The 26,846-nt window shown below is 39.5% G+C and overlaps 1 protein-coding gene across 1 annotated transcript in view; it reads left to right on the forward strand.

The window, feature by feature from the left end:
- The window catches only part of LOC139150767 (uncharacterized), a 97,796-nt gene that overhangs the window by 51,839 nt on the left and 19,111 nt on the right, over positions 1-26,846 (forward strand). Inside the window, exons 5-6 of the mRNA XM_070723163.1 lie at positions 3,093-3,338; positions 4,104-4,303. Of these exons, the coding sequence (XP_070579264.1) occupies positions 3,093-3,338; positions 4,104-4,303 (446 nt within the window). The remainder of the gene's footprint in view (positions 1-3,092; positions 3,339-4,103; positions 4,304-26,846) is intronic.

The raw sequence follows: 26,846 nt of genomic DNA on the forward strand, positions 1-26,846 counted from the left end.
AGCAAGTGTTGTTTACTTTAATTAGAATGTAATTAACTCTCGTTTATTAGCTACTATAGACTATAGACTAATATAGTCTATAGAAGCTATTGGGATGCACCGTCAGTCTGTATGTATGTATGTATGTATGTATGTATGTATGTATGTATGTGTGTGTGTATGCAAATTAGCGCCAAAAAAGGCGTTTTTGGTAAAAAATCTTCTTCATAACCACTGGTCAGACAGCTTTGTTATTTGGTATACAGGTCCCTAGGGATAACCCAACTTAGATTTGTTAAAATATGCAAATCTGAATTTTTACGAATTTTTTTTCCATTTTTGGTCAGGCCATCCTGAAATGAGCTATCAAAGATATCCACCTTCTCCATCAATACATGTGTCACAAAAGGTTATTCTCTACATAACACAGCAGAGCTCTGTCAACTGTTGAGTTGCTTGTTTTTTCAAAACCGCTGGCAGACAGCTTTAATATTTGGTTTACAAGTCCCTAGGATGACCTAAGTGAGATAATTTCATACAGTCAGGAAATACTTAATTTTGTATCCATGTCTATAGTAGCTTCAGGGACTTTGGCCCTATGTTTTTTTTTTGCCTAATTGTCAGCTTGGTACTTTATGTGATTTATTTACTTGTCTTTATCAAGAAATTACAAAATCAATGCTGCATGCATTTACATATCTGGTTGTCTGTACGCACGTACGTACGTTAAAACGTCACTGCACGTATTCTGAAACAGGCGAGTCTTGCGGCCCATACCGGCAATGTCATAGCGCCAACTGTTATGACAGTCTCTTACTGAAATACGATTTGTAAAATTAAATTCTAGGCTATCGAATTGGCATGCAGATCGTTTTCTCTGTTGTTGATAGAACCACATCATCAAAATTTCAATCTATGGTGATCTTTCTACATGTATGTTGTCATGCCGATTGTACGGAACCAAGCAAAGTTGAACTGCAAAGGTCATGAAACGTCAATCGTATCATCTGATTGTGCACGATGGTCATACCAGTGAAGCATATTGCTAGAGATTTGAGTGAATAAGAGTAGTGTCCTGTCGATTTTAATTCATCATTTCTATTGGCAAACTGCACAGTGTCAGTCGATCATGCACGTTCTCGATTTTCGCGGTTGCAATTTGAAGTCGTTGTCACTATCGGCATTACAATCTAGCAGACTTGAAATCAGGTCATGTAACGTATGTGTATGATGTATCGGCGAATTTTGCTCTGCGTAACATTCGGTTTGTACAAGTGAATACTTACGGTGTAAAAGTAAATAAAGAATGAGCGACAGGTTCTGAGTTTGATACCCATGGACGGGACAGTGAGTCTGTTTCTCTGAGTTTGCTTGTCGGGTTGGTTGCTACGAGGTAACAACTTTCAAGCACTGTGGAGTGACAGTACCTGTACGTGAACAAGACACAGTAGAAATTTGGTCATGTATGTCTATGCTGGTTTAGCTGCACAAAACATTTTGTTGGGTTTAAAGTTGTGAGAACGAGCATATGCCTGTTTGATTTTCATAATTAACATCGAGTTTCAGTCAATCTAGTCCAATATTTAGTGGCCGGTGTACAAATTGAATGTTGTTGGTGCCAGTTGCTGTGAACAGAACAAGTTCTAGAATGGTCATGCACCTAAAATCATCTACACCAGCTGGCTTGGCTATGTTTTCTCTTCTTTTGTCATGAATAACTTCTCTTAATCACTTGACAAAATGTTTGTTAGTTGTCATTTTCACTGAAAAACATATATTTTCAGAGTAGACCACTGTTTTGTTTGTTTTTATAGTTTTGCATCAAGTTCTCTTTTTCAAACCTATAGCTTATACCCTGTATCAAACCAAAGGAGCAATTTCTCAAAACACTCTGTAATTAACTTTTGTCATCAATGATGTGTTTTTCAGATTAGACTATTTTTATCTAAAAACATATTAGCATATTAATCTGACAGACATCTTTCTGCACTATGTGATGACATTTAAGAATGAACTCATCAGCCACTAATTACCATATCCTGTAATTAATCACAAAAATTAATGAAACTTGCTACTTATGTTTATGTCACATACCACTCTATGATAAAGACTACTTGAACTAAATAACAGCCCTGACTCACTATTATACACATGAGCATGTTCAGTTCATATCTTGTTTAGGGTATAGAGGGGACATCTAAAAAATGAACATTTCACTCGTAATTCCTCCAGCCTCTTTACCTGTGTTTGTGAATGCAGTCTTAGTGTTTCCAAATGAGTTTTTCTTCTGCTAACAACATGAAGCTTCTCTGCAAGAGACAGTAAATTTACATGTATGTACAGTCTACTTCAATCACCTGTTCAGTACTCCATTTATCTGTGGTAAATGTATCATAGAGTTTCAGAAATAGTTTGTTTTTCTAACTACAGTGGGCCTCTATAGTACAGACAACACATTCACATAGGTCTTTTTCAATTACACTATCAGCTATGTACAGTATCTGTGGTGACTATAGGAAATGCTTAAGAATTGAGTACACTGAAAAATATGTATCCAACACTTTTTAAGGAAGTCAATATAAATGTTATTACCTCTGACTTTCATCAATACAGCTATTTTTACAACTTCGAAGTCTCCAAAGGTCATTAGAATCCAGACACTTTGCTATATGCTAGGATCTTTGCAATGAGTATGTTGTCCCAAACAAAATGTTGTGGTGCATTCAGAAGGATGTTAATGATTAGATATGTGAAACTATGCTGTAGCACTGGAAAACTAAAGTTGCTTCAGATCTCCTGGCTGGAATTGCAGTGTTTTAGATCATTTTGCTTGTTGATGCAGACTCCATGCTTATTGTCTCTGTATTGTACCTTTCACATAAACCGTCACTGAAGAAGAAACTTTTAATTCGTAAAGTACCAGCATCATAGGCAACAGTGGTCTTGAATATTTAGTGAAATTTGTTTTTTTCAATTGTTTAATAAGTTATAACTCTTACAACTGTGGTTGGATTAACAGGCTGTCCTTGACAAATTGTGATTACAAAGAGCACCACATGTGCTTGAGAATTAGTTTGTTTGAGTACCGTATGTGTTTGTTTGATGCTATCCAGGGATGATGCAGATAAAGCAAAAGATGAAACGGCAGCTAAAGAGAAGAGTAAGAAGAAAACTGATAAATCTCTTCAACTATATCCACATCTACCACAACCTGGAGGAAAGACAATACAAATTAACTTCTATGCCTGGGTTTCAGCTGCCTTTGGTTTTGATCCAAAAAAAGACACAATAATGATAAAGTGCAATATCCTAGCTCTTGGAGGATGGAATCGACCATGTGCTATAATGAAGCCTACAAAGTGAGTTGATGACGTTAGATTTTACCATTGATAGCACTTGATGAGATTTTAAATGAACTTTGAACCATAAAACCTATCATTTTACCTCGTGATCTATTGCAAATGCTTTTCCATCATGTGCTTTTCAATAACTTCTGTCTGTAATGATATTTAAGAGAAATGTTTTGAATATTTACATGTCAAGGAATTTGTGAAATGGCAAATATAATTCTCCATATGTATTTGTGACTAAATTTTTTGACAACCATTCCACTGGCCATCAGGAAACGAAAAGGTATACCATCACACATTTGTATCTTATGTTGTCTTTCCTTTGGAAATGTTATGACTATCTTATAGTGGCTTTGATAGTTTTTAGGTAGTATGCACCTCGAAAGTGAAAGACTTTAACTTTTGCTCTAACTTTCCTCAAGGAATCTTTCAATCATTCTCTTTCAAAATCAAGAATAAAAATTGGGGGTCACCTTGCAAATTTTGGTACTAGAGAAATAAATAACCCAAGATTTACCGATATTTGAAATTCAAAATGGCTGCCATCCCTGTGTTAACTCTATGGAGAAATATGGAAAAATAAAATTTTCGAATTTCGAAAAACTAAGCCATGGAAAAGTTTTCTTTCACCAAGAGCTTTAAAATGAACCCCCACATGTGGTATATCAGAAGAGAATTGTAAAAGTTTGAGAGTCTAAATGTCTTTCCCGAGGTGCGCGTTCTACCTTAAGGGAAATCATTTCTTGTAAATCATTCTTCCTTATTTTTGTTCAGGAATATATTCAAGGATATGACTCAAATAGAAGGTACAGTTCATGTACGACGTGTGGATATACATGTAGAAGATGGACAAATGCAGTACAAGTACTCATGTATGCAGGGTGAAAATGTAACATGGGAATATATTCCATCTAGTAGCAGTATTATTGCAAACAGGAAGATGACAATACCAAAGGATCATCTTGCTGCTGGTGGTAAATACACCTTTAAATCATTAGTGATTGATTTTGATGTTTTTTAATTCCATTTATACTGCTCTGAGATATTGCATTGAGCACTGTTCTCCCTGGAGTAGGGGCACTGACAAGTACATCACAAATTGAGTAATCCAGATGAAAACACATAGACATAAAACATTAAACCAATCTACATCATTCTGAAGGAGACGCTGCAACCATGTGAAATTTCTTACATAGTCAACCCATATATAAACGCCACACAAGGACTAGTCATGATTGTATCTCTTCAATCACAGAAAAGAAAAGTTTCAATCCAAACATGGATGAAAAGTGTCCAAAAATACTCCTCAAGGACAGATATTTGGACTGTCAAAGATCTGCAATTCTTTTCTGATCTACCACTTGTGGGGGCCTAATTAAAGCTCATTGAGTATGAAAAATTTTCACGCACTTAGTTTTTAAAAAAAAAAATTTCCCTGTTGAGTAAACACAGGGTTGGCAGCCATTTTTTAATTTCAAATATGAGTAAATTTTCGGTAATTTGTTTCTCTATGGTAGTTTCAAGCTAGACCCTTGATTTTTAGTCCCCACAGACACCTTCTGGGGAATTTATAGGTTTTGTCATGTCCGTCTGCCTGTCCGTTCGTCCGTGTGTGCATGCGTCCGTTCAGGCAGATATCATCAAAGATGCCTGGAACGATTTCATTCAAACTTGGTACAAGGATTACGCCTTATGTCTGTCATACATGTGTACATTCTTTGTTTTGTGACACGATCCAAGATGGCTACATGGTGGCCTTATTATTACGATTTTTTCATGTAAGGGCCATAACTCAGGTATGTCTTAACCGATTTTATTCGCTTACGTGTTGACACACGTGAGCATATGTCCCAGCGATGTCTGTCTGTCTGTGTGTCTGTCTGTCTGTGTGTCTGTCTGTGTACTCAATATCTCAAAAACGGCTCATCAGATCAGAATCAAATCTGGTACATAGATTCAGTTTGCAAATGGCAAGAACTGATTAGTTTTTGGTGGGTGTGGCTTGCTTACTTTTTGCTCATTTGCATAATTAATGATTTTAGAAAAAACGGATATATATTGACAACAACTGCACACAATTTGATGAGATTCGCTACAAATGTTGATCACATCAAGGTATATCAGATGTGAAAGGTATGAAGGGGTGACATAAAAGATAATGGATAATTTGCATATTTAATGAACTTTCCTCATTAGGGATATATATCTGATTTGACTTATTCAAAATAGACAAAACTTGGTATGTATATTGAAGATACTATGATTTAACATTATTGAAAGTCATTCAGCATTTTTACTTCATCAAACTCTTAATTTTCATATTTTGAACTTTTGAAATTAGGGATATTTATTTGAATTGACTTGACCAAAATTGATGAAACTTGCCATGTACATTGAAGATACTATGATCTAACATTTTTGAAAGTCATTAAGCATTTTTACTTCAGCCAAATACTTCTTTGCATATTTAATAAACTTTCCTAATTAGACATATATATATCTGACTTGATTGACCAAAGTTAATGAAACTTGCTATATACATTGAAGATACTATGATACAACATTATTGAAAATCATCAATTCCCTATTTACATATTTAATGAACTTCACTAATGGTTCTACTCCGGAATAAAAAGGACGCGATGCGTTCTACAGACTCATTACACCCAAATAATCACGTGATGCCGGTACAAACAAGCCCACATGTGTACTAACGTGTATGGAAATACACGTACGTCTATGCACGTTTGCACACATGGCTTTGTTTGTACCGTGGTCGATTCGAATTCCGGGTTTGGCCTATTAGGGATATATATCTGAATTGACCCCGACTGAGGTTGATGAATCTTGCTACATATATTGAAGATACTATAAATCAACATTATTGAAAGTCATTAAATTTTTTTACTTCAGCCCATTTCTAATTTGCATATTTAATGAACTTTCCTAATTAGGGATGTTTATCTGTATTAACTAGACCAAATTTGACGAAACGTGCAATTTAAATTACAGATACTATGATATAACATTGAAAGTCATTAAGACTTTTTACTTTACCCAATTCCTTATTTGCAAGTTTAATGAGCTTTCCTAATTAAAGGGAAACCTAAGTCCAGCGACTTTGACCGTTTATCCCTTCCAAAATCACCCGTGAATAAAATGCAGCTCAAATTTGCAACATAATTGCACGCGCCGACGACTACGGAGCGACGAAAAGAGACGTTGAAGTAGACGACATTTATGGAAATGAGCTCGGAATCCCATGGGCGCGAAAGGGCTCATGGGAGGAGCGTGCGTGACGTCATCGACGATACACGAACGTGTGTGACAACCTACCAAAGCATTGGAGTCTATGACTGCAGGAGTGCAGTTCTGCACGTTACGACTCTTTAATGCTCAGTAGCATAAAAAATAATTAACTGTTGTTCAGTTGAGTACAAAAATTACTCAAGGAAGAACAAACGGAGTCAGCTTTTACCGTCTTCCCACAGAACAGCTTTTTCAAAGACAGTCAGTGGCTAAAGAAAGTCGGGCGAGTTTTAAAATCTGCCAGTGTAAAAGATACAATGTTATGTTCTAATTCTTTCAGGATGATTGTTAGTACTTGTGCCCTGTGGGCACAAAGGTACTAATGTGATGACGCGGCCTCTGATGTTGCATACAGTGGGCCGTATGCTGTGGACGCAGGTATCTCAGAAACGCTTCAGTAACTTTTTCTGAAATTTGGTCTGGTGGTCACTTGGGCATGTATCTCAAACGGTCTTTTTTCTTTTTTTGATTGAATCATTTTAAAGTCACTTTTTTAGCTTTTTTCTGAAAACCACTATTTTCAATTTTTCCTCAAAACCACTGATTTGATTATTGTGATATTTGGCATGGGTGTTCGTATAGTTGCAATGCCGTCAGAAATGTTCAAAATTTGGTGATACATGCCTTGTATTATTTTTAAACAATATTTTTATCCAGTTTTATTTTATATTTACTTGATTTTGCCTCGCTTTCGTTAAAGCTACCGTCTGCGCATGCGCACAACTCTAGGACAATTCTGAGTTGAAGAATCGAATCGGACGCCATCTTGTTTCTCGGTGTGGGTACATCTTTTACGTCGTGAACGTTTCACTGTGTGTTTCAACATGTTCTATAGTTATGAAGTTGACAGTGATGCACTTTTGCGGCTGTCGTGTATTTTTTGGTACGAAAGGCGCCTTTGATCGACTGAAGAATGATGGCCTCCGTAGGCGATAAACACCGGTACCGGCAGGCATATCAGTTCTACTGAGGAAGCAATCCACTGGCCCGTATAGGTCAGGGGCTCACTTAGGGAAGAACCACATGATTTCGGGGGGGGGGGGGGGGGTATGGAGGATTTTGAGAAAAAAAAAGTCACCAGGTGAAATAAAAGAAAAAAATAAGCCTGTAATGGCTTGAGAAAAAAAATTCTCATAACAGACAGAAATAAAAAAGGAATTGTCACAATGCAGTTGAAATGAGCAAAATTTGGAAACTTCATCCTCATGTATTCTTTGCTGGCATGCTGCCATAGGCAGCGCAAATGTTTTTACCACAAGCAATTCTTATGTGTTTTTTTTTCCCAGCGCTTACGATATAAGCATTCACTACTTTACACCTCAGTGCACTCGATGTTTCCCTTCCCTTTTCTGACCAAGAAATCATATTTCAGGATTTCTGTTGCAATATCTCAATGGTATAGGCAATATCTAGATGGGACTATTTGACTTCTGTAAATTGTGAAAATTTAAAACACAAGACAGGAGTCAATAAACTAGTGTTAAAACCAATACATTATTCTCTCAATATAAATATGTTAGAAAGATTACAAGTTGACAATGAAAAATTGAGGAACAACAAATATAAAGAAATACAATGTGTGAGCCTTGTTTCTCTGACCACAAAGATAACATCCCCCCCTGAGAACTTAAAAGGAATTGACTATTTTAAAGAAAAGCAGGTATAGTAATGATCACAGTTGATTTGCCAAAAAAGTGTTCTACAATTGAAAGTTGTATATATACTAGACTTTCCATTTTGTTTTCATTTGTTGGAATGTAAAATGAATACATAAAACCATCCTGTGATATGTGAAACAGTGGCTTAAATTTGAAAATTCACTGCTACTCCATTTGAAAAAAAAATTGATGCAGGTCTGACAGTAGAAATAAAAAAAAATGCTGTCTCTCTGACCAAAAAAAGTTCCCATACCCACTTCCTGCATACCCCCCCGAAATCAAATGGGTCACCCCTTAATATGCGCATGCGCATATAACAAGTTACGCCATCTTGTTTCTCGCGTCTGGTGCAAATCTTGACGTTTTTTGGGGTTTTTAGCGTGTATTTGATGATGTTTTGTAAATATGGAGTTCACAGTGATGGTACTTTTGTTGCTGTCATGTATTTTTTGGCACGAAACGCTCCTTCGATAGACTGAAGAATGATGGCCTCCGTACTCTCGGTACTCCCCAGTACCATTGCTTCAGCGAGGCAATCCCACCGGCGGCCCGTACTATTAAAGCTGGGTGAGAGTGAGGGAACGCTCTGTCCTTCTACCTCCATGTCATAACAAACTAGCGTCGTTTTATGTTGATGTACTGTCCTTTCGACGTAGCGATAACTTTTAGTTTTCTGTTGCTTATTTTGGGTAATTTCGACAGTTGTGCATTGATTTTGACATCATTGTTGACTCCGATCGCTATTACATTTACATAGCCTAGATTCTTTCCCTGCAAAGACCCGTACGTAGGGTGAGCGGGCGATTAGCTGTAGCGGAACACACAGCATCGTACGCAGGGATGTTGACCGATTTACTAAGGAAGTACGCGCACTTCAGAATCACGGCATAATCCGACATGGTATAAATTTGGCATGATCATCAGATCATACATGATCCGAGATTGCACTTAAGCAAGGTCACGATAACTAATGTTGTTTGTTTCACTGTCGTTTAATACCTATATTTCCACTAAAAGACCATTAGAATTTCATCCTTGCTACTTTGAAATCGTGCACTGGCATGCATGTAGTTGTCAACATCACTATGCTTGAATGTAGTAGACTATATACTATGAACATATCGATTGTCACTGCATATTGCATATGTGTGGAAGTCACTCCATATCATATCAAAAAATGTAGTATTGCGACGTTTGAGCTGCCAGAAGCCAGAATTTACAGTTTACGAGAAAGTTATCTTACATGTAAAACTCAGTTCTACTGTGAACAAAATGCAAGCTATGTTGTATAACTATCGTGAATAGCATAATATTTTGTACCTATCACCGTGTCAGAAAATCAGAAGGAAACAACCAGTCAGACAAACTGTGGTCAGGATGATACTGTCCAATTTTAATATTTGTCTCTCGGCACACACCAGATACTCATGACTGTAAAACAACATTTCCATATAATTGTATTCAGTTTTTATATTATAATTTGCTTTTCACCATATTGTATGTCCTTCCCTGCACTACATAATTCAAAATTAAATATTGTCTTTGGCCTATACATACTTGAGGGGTAAGCTTATTTAGTCTCACACATTAAAGATGCACTGTTGACCTATAGAGTCCAAACTTTTTATCATTGTATTGTAGATAGGTGTACACTCCAAATACTAAGTACAAGTGTGGTGAGTGTAACAAGCAAATGTTTTTTAGTCAATGGCCCAAATTTATTTTCTATATGATGGACAATAAATACATGTGTAATCAATGCCAACAGTCCAGTTTAAGTAATTTGGTTTAGATTAGCCATTGGCTAAATTTTCTCCCCTTCTGTATTATATAAGTTCACCGTTTCCTGTTTTAGATATTGTTGATCCTATTGAGTCCCATCTCTAATTCTTAATTCACTTTCATATCAGGGTTGTTGATACTTAGAATCCACACTTGAACTTATGCTGGAGCAGTAACCAACCAGTTCAAATAACTTTCATTCATGTCCAAACAATTTGACTTTTTGCCAAATTTCACATTTATGGCAAATAATAAACAGTAAGGAGGTACAAAGGACGTCGGTGCCCCGGCGCCCCATGTTTTATAAGGGATTTTGGGACTCTGATACCGATACAAGACGATATTACACAATGCGGTTCGTATCTTGACATGCTGAGTCAGCCTACTATCGCCGGTTTTAACCAGATAAATATTAATATTGGCGATTTCGGGACTCTAAAATCCGAAGACGAAACTACACAAAGCGTCTCTTATCTTGACATCCCGGGTCTGCCAAATCTCCGATATATAACCAATAAATATAGGCAATTTCGGGACTATACCTGGTAATATTGATATTACAAGATACTGGAATGACTTCTTGCCTACTGTGTCTCGGAACGCCGGGTCTGAGAAATCGCCGATATTATATTTACTCGATAAATATCAATTGCGCCGGGACTCCTTGGCTAATATCGATACCAGACGATCCTACATTTACTTGCACTGTGTGGTGTCGGCACGCCGGGACGGGTCTACGAAATCACGGATATTTATCCGATAAATATCGGCGACTTAGGACTTTAACTCTGATACTGGACGATACTTTGTCAAATTGTGGGTAAATGTCCGATGTATATCGGAGATTTCACCACCTAACAGATCTGACCACCCGACTACCTCTGTCCGACTCTTAGTTCAAAAATAGCATCCATGGCCGGTAGTAAAGAATACTGTATGTTTTACATTATTAGATTTATTACTGCACGAAATACATTTTTTACATGTAAAGCATTTTTTTCATTAAATGTCCACACGGGACTTCGTCGAGAGGGCCGATCGGATATCATCGGGACTCGGGAGGCCCTTGCACAAATTACATTCTTTACATGTAAACATTTTTACTTGGCGATCGGGACTTGAACAGAGGACATATCGGAAATCATCGGGAGTTTTAACTGGTCTTGTATGAAATAACATTCCTTACAAAAAGCTTTAAGACGATACTATTTTTTAAATAGCGGGCAAATATCCATTATATCGGCGATTTCATCACTTTGTAGATCTGAGTAAGCCCGACTTCTAAGTTCGACACCAGCTTCGAAAAATAGACGACACTATAATAGATTTGTCAAATCGCGAATAAATATTTTCCGATACATATCGGAGATTTCGCAACCTTAAAGATCTGGCCAAGCTCGACTTACACGGTAACACATACAATCAGTCAATCATTCCGTATCATTCACGAACCAAAAATTAATTTTAAGCGACTGATACATAAAACTCTGTTTTAGAAACGTAACGTTGAAGGATCGCAGGGTCACTCAGTCTCTCCAATCCAGTTCGGGGTCTGTGCAAGCACAGTGACTCCCTCCGCTGAATCATACACAAAACGCAAACAACCGATATGAACGATGTTTTGAGATGCTTTCCAATTATTACATATCTTGGTTCAAATTAGTATGGTTTGATTTCAGTCAGGGAAAAGTAATACTCGATGTCAGAAATATCGCTGTCCAAACTCTCCATAGTCGTCTTACGAACGCGCTGAACTGTACACAGTACTCCTCCAGCTGCAAGCTACAATCGTCTGTATCGCCGATGACGTCACGCACGCTCCTCCCATTAGCGCCAATGGAATTCCGAGGTCATTTCCATAAATGTCGTCTTCTTCAACTTCTCTTTTAGTCGCGCCGTAGTCGTCAGCGCGTGCAATTATGTTGCAAATTTGAGCTGCATTTTACTCAAGGGTGATTTTGGAAGGGATAAACGGTCAAAGTCGCTGGACTTAGGTTTCCCTTTAAGGGTATTTATATGTCTTGACTAGACCAAAGTTGACGAATTGCTTTTTACATTAAAGATATTATGATACGAGATAATTGAAAGTCATTTAACATTTTTACTTCAGCCAATTCCTATTGTGCATTTTAATGAGAACATTTCAGTCAATTCCTAATTTGCATATTTTAATGAACTTTCCTGATTAGGGATATATACTTGGCTTTAGAATCAATCTGTTGTGAATATTATTCATTATGTTGATCATAACACTTGCAATGAAGTTGCAAACATGTGGCAAAGGTTCAATTTACAAATAACTGCAATATATAATGAAACACGTGAGCATTTACAGTTCATATCTGGTTAATAGTTGGGTACAAGGACATTGACCTATGTTATATCTGTGTTCCGCTGCCACTCGTTTTTTAGCTCCATATATGCATATGTATATATATGCAAATGGGAGGTATTCTTATAAGGTGGCAAAATGGCGTCTATGTGTATATATGTACAAATATGTATGTATGTATGTATGTCTGTTAGTCAGTCCAGATCAAAAACTCCTAAATCACAACGGCTGCCATCTTAGTATTTGGTGTAAAGGTGCACCTAGGTGTGGAGATGTGAATTTGTTCAAATGAACATGTCAGTGCCAAAACTATGCAAACGAGGGGAAAAAAGGAAAAATTCTGCAAATGGCTAAACTTCAGTAAGCATCAGTCAGATTGGGTTGAAACTTAGTATGTAGATTCCTTTAGGTATTTGAAATTATGTGTGCAGAAATGGTATATTTGCATGTTTGTATTTTTAGGGTATTTTTTCTGTTTTTTGGTCAAAAATTCTTATTCTCTGAAATCGCTCGTCTGATCGCTCTGAAAATTAATATTCATGTTCCTCAGGTTGACCTCAGTCAAGTTTGTACTTATTTTATTGATATTATCAAATTTGTAATTTTTGTGCAATTTTCCCATTTTTGGTAAAAAAAATTCTTATCCAAAAACTACTGATCTGATAGCTTTGATATTTGGTACACAGGTATCTAAGATGTATCTTGATATAATATGTATTGAAGTTAGGATGGAACTGGCAATTTTTTATTTTCGGGACAATTTTTGCCTTTTTTGGTCAAAAATTTTTTCTCCTAAAATTACTGATCTTTTCTCTTTGATATTTAGTGTACAGGTTCCTAGGGTTTATGTTAATAAGATGTATTTAAATTAAAATGAAATCTGCAATTTTGTATTTGGGGGGCAATTTTTCTCATTTTTGGTCAAAAAATTTTTTTCTCAAAATATACCAGTCTGATTGCTTTGATATTTAGCAAACAGGTTCTTAGGATTTATGTTAATATGATATATTGAAATTAGGTTGAAATCTGGAATTTTGAATTTTTAGGGTGACTTTGCGAAACTGTCAATTTTACAGGGATATCTTTCATTCTGTCACCAATTACCTGTACTTATAGGACTTCTTCTCTAACTGCTCTCTAACCGCAGATAAGATCTTTTAAATCTCGCCTAACACCCCTTGGTCTATGAATAATTACCCACGATACACCAGTTTTTCTCTGCGCTCATTACACTTGGACGTGTATTGAAGAAGCTCTCATTACTGCTTTGATTTTATCCACTCTAGATCGCTTTTCGGTTTTTTTTCGGGACCTCACTAGACAGCTAAGTGTATCTTCACTATTGTTGTGCCGTTTTTGTGTTCTTTACATCGCCTTTGTTCTTCTTTGAAGACTTTGTTCTCTTTGTCTTTCGGCGATTGGTGCCTTTCTCGCCTTTTGGGTTATCAGGCGTATCGTTTTTCCCAATCGCCATTCTCGTTTTTCTTTTCGTTTCGTCGGCCAGCTTTCTTGTATTATTTACGTCATGAGCTTGCAAGTCCGACGTGAGGGTGTTTGCGGACATGAAATGTCGAACCTTGATCGGCACGACAAGTGCCATCTTTGCTGCGCTTGTAATCGGTCCAATACTTGTGACATTTGTCATAATTGGTCTGATTTTGATTGGAACAATATTTCTTCTCCCACTGCGTTCGCTAGCCAACGATCGGTGAATTCTCCATCTACGCTAGCAAGTTCGGAACGCAGAATCGTTGGTTCAGATGACGGTGAAGTTCCTATGACTCTGACCAACGAAAATATTGATCCCTCCGACCGGCAGTCGGCTTCCCGGAATTGGGAAGACTCGACGATTGGTCAGGCGGATAAGGTAAGTGGTTCAGGTTTAGGGAGAACGATCGATATGTCCGACAGTAGTACCAAGGAAACCCGAGAGGTCACGGTACCTAGTGTAGGCAAACCTAACGATGAAGTTAGGCAGGACTTACGCCGCGAAAGATCTCCGAAGCGACGTTCTAGTCCGAATTATATCTCTCGCTCCAGCCGAGGCCTACGTCGTAATGATTTTCCGCCTCAGCGTTTTGAGGGTAGACGTCATCGCTCCCCTTGCAGAACTTACAGGGAGCGTGATCAATCGCCCTATCGGTATGACGATTATGGGGCTCGATTGAGCTCTCCAGACCGTCCGACCTTCGACCCAAAGGTCGAGCACCGGAGATCTAGACGCGAACCTAAGCGTTTTAGACACGATTTCCGTTCACCAGAGAGAGAGGCCGGTTACTATCATCGATCAGGGTTATATCATTCTGACTATTCTGATTCCGATGATGATTTCCCGAGGTCCAGACGTCGATATTCAACGTCTAGGCGTTTTGAACGGGACCACGACTTGAGCGGGGCGTTGCACGCCATAGCGGAGTCACTATCAGTTCAGCAGCAAATGCTGATTAATGCTGGATTGGGCGGTACCGCTACGCGGCCTCATTTTGCTGAGAGAATGCCTTCTCGGCATAGCCCCCAGGATTCTGGCCGAGTGGGAGCGCCGTGTGATGCACGTACCACTCTGCGTCAGGGGCAAGAGTCTTGTAGCGCTAGTGATTTTTCCTTCTCGCGCGACGTTAGGAAGGGGAAAAAACAAAATGGCGCCTGGACGATGACTCCAGCACTTCGCGGCATCCGGCAGTAAGAACGCGTCGATCGAATTACAGCCGCGCCCTTCCTTGTCTCGTCCCCATGCTAATTCTGAGAATTCGCTCTCAAGGGACCCTCATAAGAGATATGTTTCCCCGGTAGAAAGTGAGGGTGAGTCTTCAGGGCCAGTCCATTCACTTTCAAAGGGGGAGGGAGATCACAATCCAGAGATAATCCAGCTACATGCCCCTTCAGTGGATGTCAAGTTGGAGGGTATCAGTCGGATAATATTACCACGCAATCAGTCATTAGCGAGACTATAGCTAAGGCACCGGAACATGATTCCGATTTGCCAGAGGACCAGGTTAGCGTAGCAGAATCACAAGCTAAACCTAGGGAATCAAATTTTGCACAGTGCATTTCCTGGGTATATGAAGCTTTTGGTAGTGACTGTCCTAAGCCTCAGGCACCTGCCCAGATTGAGTCAGTCACTGCTTCGGAACTGTCTAATGGCCCAGAGAAGCAGGTTGCTCACAGGTCATTACCCATTTCTCGAGTTATCACTTCAAACCTCGAAAAAGTTAGGAGAGAAGTAACAGGAGAAGTGCAAGATTCTAACCCTTTGCCAATCGGCAAGTATCCATGGGCAAGGTCTAGTTTAAAAAATAAATATTATAAGACTCATGCCTCTCTTTTTTCCGGGGGACTCCCACATTTGGATAAAGACGCCTCTACTGTGGATAATCAGTCATCGTCTTTTAAGACCATTTCGATTGATATGCCAATGTTTCGCCAGCTGGGTGACACAGTTAATATGACCATCCGTGCAGCATCATATATTGACTGGCTTTTGGGGTTAACTGTGCGTGAATTACAAGCTTTGCAACTCCCTGATAAAGCTAAGCAGTCTCTTAGGGCGCTCGCTAATTCAGTGAATCATCTCTCTGAATTGTGGCCCCTACATCTTATTGAACGCGATGCATTTTTGAGTCGCCACTCCGTTCAATTGTCTGATGAGTTAAAAGGGAAGGCTCGATTAGCACCTTTTTCCCCAAAGAATTTGTTTGCTGGCACTTTACCAGACCTAGCCAAGCAGGCTACCCAGGAGTGCCAAAATAATGCTTGGTTATTCGAAAGGAATAAACAGAGAGTGAGTGGTGCAAAAGCTACTAACGTGTCGAAACCCACTAACAAATTTAAGGGTGGAGCCACAGGGGCCAAAGCACGCCCTCAGTCACAGAAATTGCGTGGTCGCCTTTTAACAAATCAAATCGGGGTAAGGCTAAGAAACCTTTCCCCTCTTCTACCCCTGGGGGAATGGGTCACCCCAGCCAGCAGTCCTGACGGGCTCCCTCCCCTCCCGTCCTTACCATCACCGGACATTCCAGTGGGGGGGCGGCTCTGTCAATTTGGCCCCAAGTGGGATGCCATAACAGACGACCATTGGGTATTGAATATAGTAAAGGAGGGTTACAAGCCAGAGTTCACTCATCCGCCCCCCTGGCTTGTACCCCAGTAAAGTTTCGCCCCCTCAACACAACACAGACCCCTCAACTCACCGAAGCAGTTCAGGGGTTGGTGTCCAAAAATGTGGTAAGACGTGTAAACCCATCCCTGGAGGGGCCAGGGTTTTACAACCACCTGTTTCTGGTACCAAAAAAGACAGGAGGGTGGAGGCCAATCCTAAACCTCACATACCTCAATCGTTTCTTAAAGGTAGATTCCTTTCGGATGGAGACAAATCGGTCGATCCTAGCTGCTATAGAACCAGACGATTGGCTAATTTCGATCGATCTGAAGGATGCATATTTTCATATAGCAATCCACGAAGATTTTCGCCGGTACTTCCGTTTTATAGTAAACGGACTAGTTTACGAGTACACGGCCCTACCCTTTGGGTTGGCAACGGCACCACGCGTTTTCACCAGAGTAGTACTTGCGGTGGTTGCTTTCCTACACAGGCAGTCAGTCAAAATACACCCTTACTTAGACGACTGGCTGCTTCGCAACAAGGCCAAGGAAATTCTCTTGGAGCATCTCTTGTTGACTTGGAACACTCTTCTCCGCCTCGGTTTCATACCACACCGTCGCAGGACATGGTTTTCGTGGGAATGAGACTGCACTCAGACAGAGGCATAGTATCACCGACTCGAGATCGCATAGACAGACTCCTGTCTCTAATACGCGGTATTCTCCCACAGCCGTCAGTCCCTGCCAGAGTATTATTAGGCATAATCGGGACGATGGTGTCCATGATAGACATCGTCCCATGGGCTCGACTTCGTTTACGCCCAATTCAGCTGTACCTCCTGTCAATGTGGCGGCCAAATCGGCATGCCATAACATATCCGATCCCTGTCAGACCTGCCCTGCGTTACCACCTATTATGGTGGGAGGACACGGAGAATTTACAGCGGGGTGTTTCGCTGAAAACTGTCAGGCCCGACAAGTTCCTTTTTACAGATGCGTCTACCACAGGATGGGGTGCGCATCTGGACGACCTGTATGCAGCAGGTCAGTGGACAGTGGCCGAGGGCAGGAGGCACATAAACTGGTTGGAGCTACAAGCCGTTTTCTTAGCTCTTCAGCGCTTCGAAGTTTCAGTGGCCAACCAGAGTGTCCTCGTCAATACAGACAATTCCACGGTAGTTGCCTATATAAACAAAATGGGGGGGACGAGATCTCCCACTCTTTGTTTCCTGGTGTGGAATCTATTGATGTGGTGCAAAGATCACAATGTTCGTCTCCAAGCCCGCATCTGCCGGGCAAACGAAAACCACATAGCGGATGCCCTATCGCGGAACCGCTTCGTGCAACCGACAGAGTAGGCACTACCTCAGACCATTGTGAACCAGATATTTGCAATTTGGGGAACTCCAATGTTAGACCTATTTGCGACATTCAGAAATCGCAAGCTCCTGCTCTTTGTGTCGCCGATACCGGATCACAGAGCAGTAGGAGTAGACGCCCTATCAATGTCTTGGGAGAAACATAACAGCATAGCGTTTCCCCCTCTACCACTGCTTCCACTAGTACTCAAGAAGTTAGCAGAGGAGAGGACAATTATAACTCTAATAGCCCCATTGTGGCCGAAGAGGCCTTGGTTTCCGATGCTATTAGATCTGATAATAGATTTCCCTTTGAAACTGCCTCAAGAGAGGATCTGTTATCCCAGGGGACACTTCTAACTCACCCGGAACAAGCGTGTTCCACCTTCACGCGTTCAAGTTGTAGAGCAAGCCCTCATTGAGAGAGGCTTTTCTAAGGCAACTGCCGCCATTATCGCCAGACCACAGCGAGCCAGTACTCTGGCAACCTATGAAGACAAATGGCGGAAGTTCTGTGATTGGTGTGGTGAACGGAAGATTACTCCAATCAAAGCCTCTGTAGAACAGTTAGCGGAGTTTTTTCTTTTCCTCTTTAGAGACAAAGAATTTTCTCCCCGTACGATTGCTGTTTATCGTACTGCCATTTCAGCTACCATTAAAGGCTTAGGAGGTGAGGACTTTGGTCATAATAGTTCTCTCTCCGCTATGATCAGAAACTTCATGATTGAGAGACCAGCGAGAAGAAAATTGGTCCCTCAGTGGAGTTTGTCACTGGTGTTGCGGGCTCTGCAGGAGCCCCCGTTTGAACCACTACATACTACTAGCCTTAAGGCTCTAACGTATAAGACTGTGTTTCTTATAGCCCTGGCGTCTGGTAGATGCAGAAGTGAAATTCACGCTTTTGGTGTAGGCGAGGGCTTGCTGGCTATTAGCAAAACGGAAGCTGTTTGCGCACTAGACAGGTTTCTTGGCCAAGAACCAAGCACTGGATTCAGTAGCACAGCCTGTTATCATCAAAGCACTTGACACACTCACAGGCCCTGAACCACAGGAGAGAGTTTTGTGCCCAGTCCGTGCCCTCCGCTGGTACTTAAAACGGACTGAGCATTTTCGAGCAGGTAGAACTAGACTGTTTCTACCTATTCCTCCGTCTCCTAAAACAGATTGCTCAGCTGCCGACATATCGAAGTGGATAGTTGCGGCTGTACGCTGGGCATATTCAGAAAGTTCTTCTACTAATTTACGACTTTCAAATGTGACTGCTCATGAGGTTAGAGCCCTGTCAACATCATGGGCTTTATCAGCTGGAGTGCCTGCAGACGAAGTCATTCGTGCAGGAACTTGGCGGTCAGCTAATTCCTTCATTAGTTTTTATTTACGTGACATGGCCTCGGAATTAGAGGGTTTATATTCTCTTGGCCCGCTATCGGTCAGTCAACAGGTAGTTTCAGGCAAATAATTTGTCCCAGCCTCCTAAGGTCTGTGGTATTCTGTTGTTTGTCCTATAAGTACAAACAGGTAGGTAATTGGTGACAGAATTGATGTTTAAACTTAAACTAATTTCTGTCATATAATTACCTACCTGTTTGCTCCCGCCCTTCTCCCCACGGTTTGTGTGTTTTTTATTTGCCATGAGTGTAATTTCCATTGGTTATTATTTCTCATGGTAATCTTTGAGTTATTACCCCTATTTTCTGGGTGGCTTTCACCGTCAGGAAAGGTTGATACATGCAGTGTACTAGTGAGTTCACAATATGCTGCAGATTAAAACTGGTGTATCGTGGGTAATTATTCATAGACCAAGGGGGTGTTAGGCGAGATTTAAAAGATCTTATCTGCGGTTAGAGAGCAGTTAGAGAAGAAGTCCTATAAGTACAAACAGGTAGGTAATTATATGACAGAAATTAGTTTAAGTTTAAACATCAATTTTGTATTTTTAAGATTTTTTTTGGTAATTTTATACTACTGGAACTAAGAGTATATAATGTGGTGATTCAGTAAGCATTCGATATGGTAAACTGTATTTGGTGTTGAAGTGCGGTAAAAAAATCATTAGAAACATAGCTGAGCTGATTTTAGCAGATTTGGTTTCCAACAAACATATTCAAAATTTTTTCAAATGTTTAAGAGTATCAAGGTTGTAAATAGTTGACACACTTCCTGCCATCTGGTCATTGTATATCTCATGCAAAGATGGTCAATACAAAGGGGTGGACCATTTGATATCCTGGAGGGAGGGTTCCTGGCAGATTTTGAAAAAAATTCCAAACAAATGTCAATAAAAAAATCAGCCAGAGAAGGTTTGACAAAAAGAAAAGGTGGGAGAGTGGGAAAAAAGAATGTACAATGGATCGGATAAAAAAGATAATGTACCTCATCAATCTTCCAGACACCCCCCTCTATGAAATGGTCCACCCCTGATGTATTTTAGCATGCAATTAACCAAGCAGTGTACATTAGTTTAAGATGTCAAGTTAGATAAGGAATTGAAAGGAATAGTCAAGTTCACCACAGTTAAATTTCTTAACTTTATCTCTTGTGTCATCATCCTTGTGTAATTGGTTGAGTTTGTAAGTTGTTCCAGATGTGGATGCACCAGTTGTTCTGGAAGAAAACAATGTTTACTTTTCCCTGTAGGGTTTCTGAGTTAATGATTGTATGTTGAAATCTCTCCATGTATCTGGTGTATGGGCAAAATGTAAACATTGGTTGCATGTTATGTATTTCAGTCTATGTCAAATATTGTAAATGAAAAATCAAGAACAGTTTGCTGTGTGCTTGTAAAAGATAACATATTTGTCAATACATAAACTGCATTGCAGATTGATTGTCTTAAAAATTATCACAGAAATAGAAACGGAAAAGAAACTAATCAAATTGCTGTAACATGTTCACCCTCAGTGCCTGTAGGCCTACCGGTATATTTAACTATTTTATCATTACATTCAGCTGTCTATTATATCTTTATCACTCTCCATGGGCCAAGGCACATATGAGGGCCAATGTCACCACTCTGTGCCAGTCTGTGTATGTCAGTCTGTTTGTGTGTCTGTCAACGTTTCATACAATTGTTGGCTTATTTTGATAACTATATGGGAGCGAACAGTGACATTGTCACTATTTTTCCGCATTTTCAGAAGAAATCTGATGTTTGCGAAAATATTCTAGTTAGTATTTGTACATTTTGCAAAGATATTTGACCACTAACCACATATGAAAACATGTTTGAAGGGAAAAAAAATTGTTTTTATGCCAAACCTTTCATTTTACTGAGTTTATAACGCGAACCTGGCCCGGAAACTTCATGGTTTTACATGCAATAGAACACGGACTAAGTCCCTCTACGATAGTGACATCGTCCAAAATCTAGCTTCAACCAATCAATGACTCTTTATCAACCATAATTAAGTCTCTGCGCTCGTAATGCACAGGTTTTGATGTTGGGACCACTTTCGGCATGAAAGCCGTCTTTTAATTGGACAATGCATTTGAAACGCGGACACACAGTAGATGTCACATGGCGCATGGCAGTTACGGACGCGGTCGATACTGCTGGCGATCGATGATGACTAAACAAAGTAGAGGTCCGATCTCCGAAACTTTAATAAGGCATTACTGATGGTAAGCTTTATCAGACAAAGAAAGAGATCGAGTAGCTTTGGCTGCCAAGAGCCACAAACTGCGAAATTGCTGGAGACTTCGCAAAAAGAGCATGCATGATTCCTATACCATTTTGAACTACGTGAGCTCGGCAAGATGAAGTTGTCCCTGTGCAGCAGATTTGAACATCATAGAGAGCTACCTACGTTTGAAATCGAAGTTGGAAAATAATTTTAAAGATGGTCATACCAGTTCCGTAACTCAAATCTCATTCAGTAACATGATTCGAAGATTGACGGCACGCGGTTTTAGATATATTGGGGGGTCTAATTTAACTTCGAAAATCAGTTAATTTGTTTTGGGATCGCGATCGAGTGTTGGTAATGTACATTACTTATTTTTATATTCGGTCTAACTTGTCTATTTTGACATCCCCATTTATTTTGTTCAGCGAATCAAACCATTATTATTGATTGGTTACATTTGTGTGTTTTTAGTCCCCGTGCGTGCAGCGCAGTGGACTAGTAGATTAGGTCCCGTCCGTCCGTTTGTCCGTCCGTCTCCAATGATATCTCAGTCATTTTTAAAGCGATTTTAGAACAACTTGGCCTTAGTATAGTACCCTATGACCACTCAATGCATGCCACTTTTTTCACAAAAAAATCAAATTTGACCATCAAATATTCACTTTTTTGGTATTCAGGAGCTACATCCTTTGAATCTGAATTCAAAATACCCTTGACATCTTGTATTCAGACTCGTATTTTCTGAATCAATATCCGAAGTCATGTCCATCCGTCATCTGTAACCAGCCATTTCTCAGTCATTTCTAAAGCGATTTATGCACGCCTGTTGTCTTTACAAAATACCCAATTTGGCTACCAAGGATTCACATTTTTGGGCTATTACGAGCTACAACCCCTGAATCAGAATCTAAAATTACCCTTGCAGTGTTCGCGCTACCGCTCGCCAGACGGCAAATGACTCATTGGCGACTCAGACTGTCAAAGCATTCGCCAGACTGGCGACTCGAAATTTGTAACATTGACAGTCTCGCTTCTATGTTTTATGACCATGGTCCTCTGATGTTCTGTTGCATTGCAGTAAATTTTTTAACTTCTTTGGGAGTCTTTTGCCATAAACTTTATACTCAAGTGGGTTTTTATTTGAGTAAAATGTGTCAAAAATGCGTATGTTTGCATAAAGACACCGCGGAGTCCGTAGGAATGAAGGAGTTGAACTCATGTGAACTTGCTGATATTTTTTCCATAGAAGTTGGGGGTTAAATTTTCCTTAGATGCGCATGCTCTGTTACCTAAAAACAATAAGCTGGGGGTCTTCAGCATCAATGTCTCTCAGACATTGATCTGCAGTCTGAATGCTGGGGGTGTAATTTGAACAGCGCCCTCAGAAAAATAGCCTCGTTTTCATTTCAAAACAAAGGTCGCAGTAGTACGCAGGGGTCACACAAGCATGGGTCGCCTAAACATGCCTACATTCACGCTATACCGCGGACCTGAGTGAATGTTATAGGTAGTATGTGTTTTTTAGGAATTTGTTTCTGATATAAACAGTTTGTCATGTAAAAATAAACCTACCTTCAAAAGATTGTCGATGTGTATACTGAGTAGTTTCTGTTGCATAACACGATTTGGGTCTGTCTATGAAGGAGAAACGGGGCTAGTAAATGGTCTTCCGGGTCTTGAACACCGATCAAATTTCAGCAGTGTCTTTTTCAGTAACAATTGATTGTGTATACCAATTTTTAACTCAACAGAGCTATTTTACTGGAAATGGTACACTTTTCAATAGACCCTTGGCGAAACTTCGTCTAAAAATTTCACCTATGAATGCCGTTTTCTAGTACTTGTTACAGTGGGCATTATACATTCACCACAGATTAGATGGCCTCTACAAACATGAATAATTTTATGTTAACTACAACTACAGTTCTTTAGTATATTTTTTTCTCAGAATTTTAGAATTTATAAATTGTTTTATGTATCTTGAAGTCTGTTTCTATATATACGAAAATGAGAGCAACTTTACACATCGTTTTCTACCTTTGATAGTGATGTGGTATATTGAATCCATCAATGTGGTTTAATGATATGGAAAAACATGGCGAGACTCCGGTGAATCGATTGTGCTTTGACCCTGGTCGTATAATCTGGGTCCCCAGGAAAGAACCGGTTATGTGTTGGAGTTATTTATCCCACATGTTAATTTGATAGTAGCGATTGTTCATCAAATAGAGATGCTAGTATGGTTATGTTGTGGTCTGAACTTTGAGTGGTTTGTTGGTCGGACCATTCATGTTTATTTTTATCCTCGTGCTTGATTTGTGCCTGAACGAGGATGTCTCTTAAGTTTTTATTCCTTTTGTATGCTATGATAGGTTTTTCTGGAAAAACTTTGACCAGTGTTTGATCGGCTTCTATTATTTTCCAATTTTTTGTTAGACATTGTTTGATTTGCCTGGTTTTGATGAATGGACTGAAGGTCGTTGTGTAAACCAGTTTTGTTCTTATGTCATATTCCTCTTATCTTTATCGGTGAGGTATCGTCGATGGTTGGTGAGATTAACATCTTTCTTTATACGAGATATATCTTTTTTTTCTATAATCTTGTTGTTGAAGTTTGCGTGTGAGAAAGTTGACCTTTTCAATGAAGTCCATGTCGTTGTTGCATGTGCAAGCATATCGGAGAAGTTCACCTTTAATGAAGCCTTTGAAAGTGCCGCTTGGGTGACACGAATTTCTCAATAAATATTGGAACGTGTCGGTTGGTTTTGTGTTGGTTAAATTAAAAAGAAAATTAATAAGTTCTGAATTCAATATACTGCAAAGACAACAGCTTTATTCTAAATAAACCTGAAGTTTGATCAATACTTAAGCCTCAGAGACTTGACTGCAACAAACTGAGACAAATCAGACACGAAAATTACGTCAAAAAAGAAAAACAACCATGAGGTCACATGCACAAGTTTTTCTATGGGAAGCCCGGCGGCTGGAAGCTTCGAAGCCATCCTCGGACTGTGATGACCCTGAAAAAAAAAGAGGAAAATAATTAAAAACAACTGTGACACGAATTTTACGTATTACAACCTAAAAGTGTCACTTGATGATAGTTTCCCCCCAAAAAGTAACATTTGACCTAAAAATACGCACATTTTGGGGATTTATTTCACTATGAGCGTATGCGAGTACACAGTGTACGTGTAAACGTACAGTACACTAAAAATGTTGATTTGGCGCCATATTGGATTTTAGCGGCAAAACACAGCGGCGAACTTTGCCGCCCAACATCAAATTCCTGGCATGAACAGACAAAATTCTGCGGTAAAAAGCTAATTTATAGTATAATTCCACGAACTATGCTTGATTTTGGGCCATAATTTCATGCTACCGTAGTTGGTACAGCAACACAAGTCCGCGCTCGACATTATAACATCGTACTATGAAAAATCGCTGAAATCGCAAAATTCATTTTAATTTTTCAAACAGAGCCCCGAAAAGTCACTTACCTTCTCAGAAAATCCAATTGAAGAGATGAAGTTGGTCTCCAATGATAATTATCGGCGAAAAAATGAGGATTTGGGGAGCGACTGAAAAACTGTGTAGCCTGCCAACGGTCACAGTGTAGACTGAGTTGCTGAGTGCCGTTCGAAAGGAAATGGCATTTGCATATGCAAATTGCACCCCTAGCGTTCAACTGCTGCCGTAGCGTACTTGTAATCGGCCATGTGCAGGTTCCATGCCGTTATGTACGTTCCTTAGCAGTATAAAGACTTCATGTTCACAGTAAAAACTCTTTTACTACAGACTAAGTATTCCAAGGCTAGACTAATAAGCAGACTGTGGTCAAAATCCAATGGGACCTCAGGAATGCCACTCAGCAGACTCTAGATGTCACTCGGGCCATAAACAGTATAACAGGTACACCAGTGACATCAACCATAACAAATACACGTAACTGTATTGTGTTTACCTGAGAATTTCCTGCCTGTCCAGAACCAGACCTTGTCCTTGCAGAATTTGCAATTAAGGATTGGCACAACGCTTTGTGATGTGTAGATAGAATGGTGCTTGGAAAGTTATGGTCTGATCATAGAGAGGGACAGTGATGAATCAAAGTCACCTTTGTTTTGTGGTGTTACCGTGAATGAACCTTTTCACTTGCAAGCACATGCACATGTTCTATTTCCATGTTCAGGCCGGCCATGCAGTGCAGTATAAGCCGAGTGGTCATTGTCATAAGTATTAAATTACAAAGACGTCAATTTTTTGGATATTTTAGAATAATTTTGCGTCAAATACCAAAATGTCAATTCATATGAAGGTAATTGTTTCATCAGTTTGATTTGAAACAGCAATATAAAATACTGTGTCAATTAAGCTGGAAATCTTTGCTGAGATTGACAGATAAGGCCAAAAACAAGAAGTCAAAAACAAGGCATACCAGGAGATAAAACTAAGGCATATGAGGTGGAGTCAATAGCTAGGTATATAGGGAGTTGAAACAAGGAGTTGTGAAACACATGTCACTGATATAACTTGTCCCTTGCCAAACACAATTACTGACTGATAACACCAATAAATCAGAGAAACAAAGACATACCAGTACATGTATAATATTTTCCTTCACAAATATCTTAATACGACATTAAACATATCACAATCGTAAGTCTCTGTTGCAGCAGTACAGAATATCAATTGGCTGTTTTCATTGTGTTCACTGTAAAGTTACCTTAAAAATGGCACAACAACAGTATTTTTCTATAACATAGATAATCCAAATTTTTTTTTGTGATCAATATATGAAAGCACTACTTGTTTTGGGAGGTGATATTGAAACAAATCCAAGCCCTGACACTGCACCAGTATGTACTAAGGCAGTGATGATAAAGGTTATTAAACTTAAGGCAACTTGCATCGGGGTCACCTACATTGCCACTCTGTGCTGCTGATACCAGTACATGCATGCCGAATAGCCTAATAGCCTTAGCATATTTAAAAAAATTGACATGTGTTTTTGGAACAGAACTGGTATTGATTCAATTCTTTATGTAGGAAAGTCATTGTATGACAAATTGTATCCACACAGGGATTGTAGAGATTCATGTGCATATTTACAGGCAACAGATTTGAAAACAAGCTTTTCATTTGGACAGTGGTATTTTGCTTGTGATCCAACCTCATCCATGTTGGGTTATTTTTGGGGATAACTTCTGTACAATCGATATATAATGTATATCATTTATACATTGTACTCTGCTCTCCACACTGCTTTTCAGACATCCACACAGGCAATCCTTATCATCAAAGAATATGGCATGTCATTATCTAAGCAGAATGGTTTTTTCTATGTATTTGATTCT

The sequence above is a fragment of the Ptychodera flava genome, chromosome 15 (genome assembly GCF_041260155.1).
Source record: "Ptychodera flava strain L36383 chromosome 15, AS_Pfla_20210202, whole genome shotgun sequence".
Taxonomy (NCBI): Eukaryota; Metazoa; Hemichordata; class Enteropneusta; family Ptychoderidae; genus Ptychodera; species Ptychodera flava.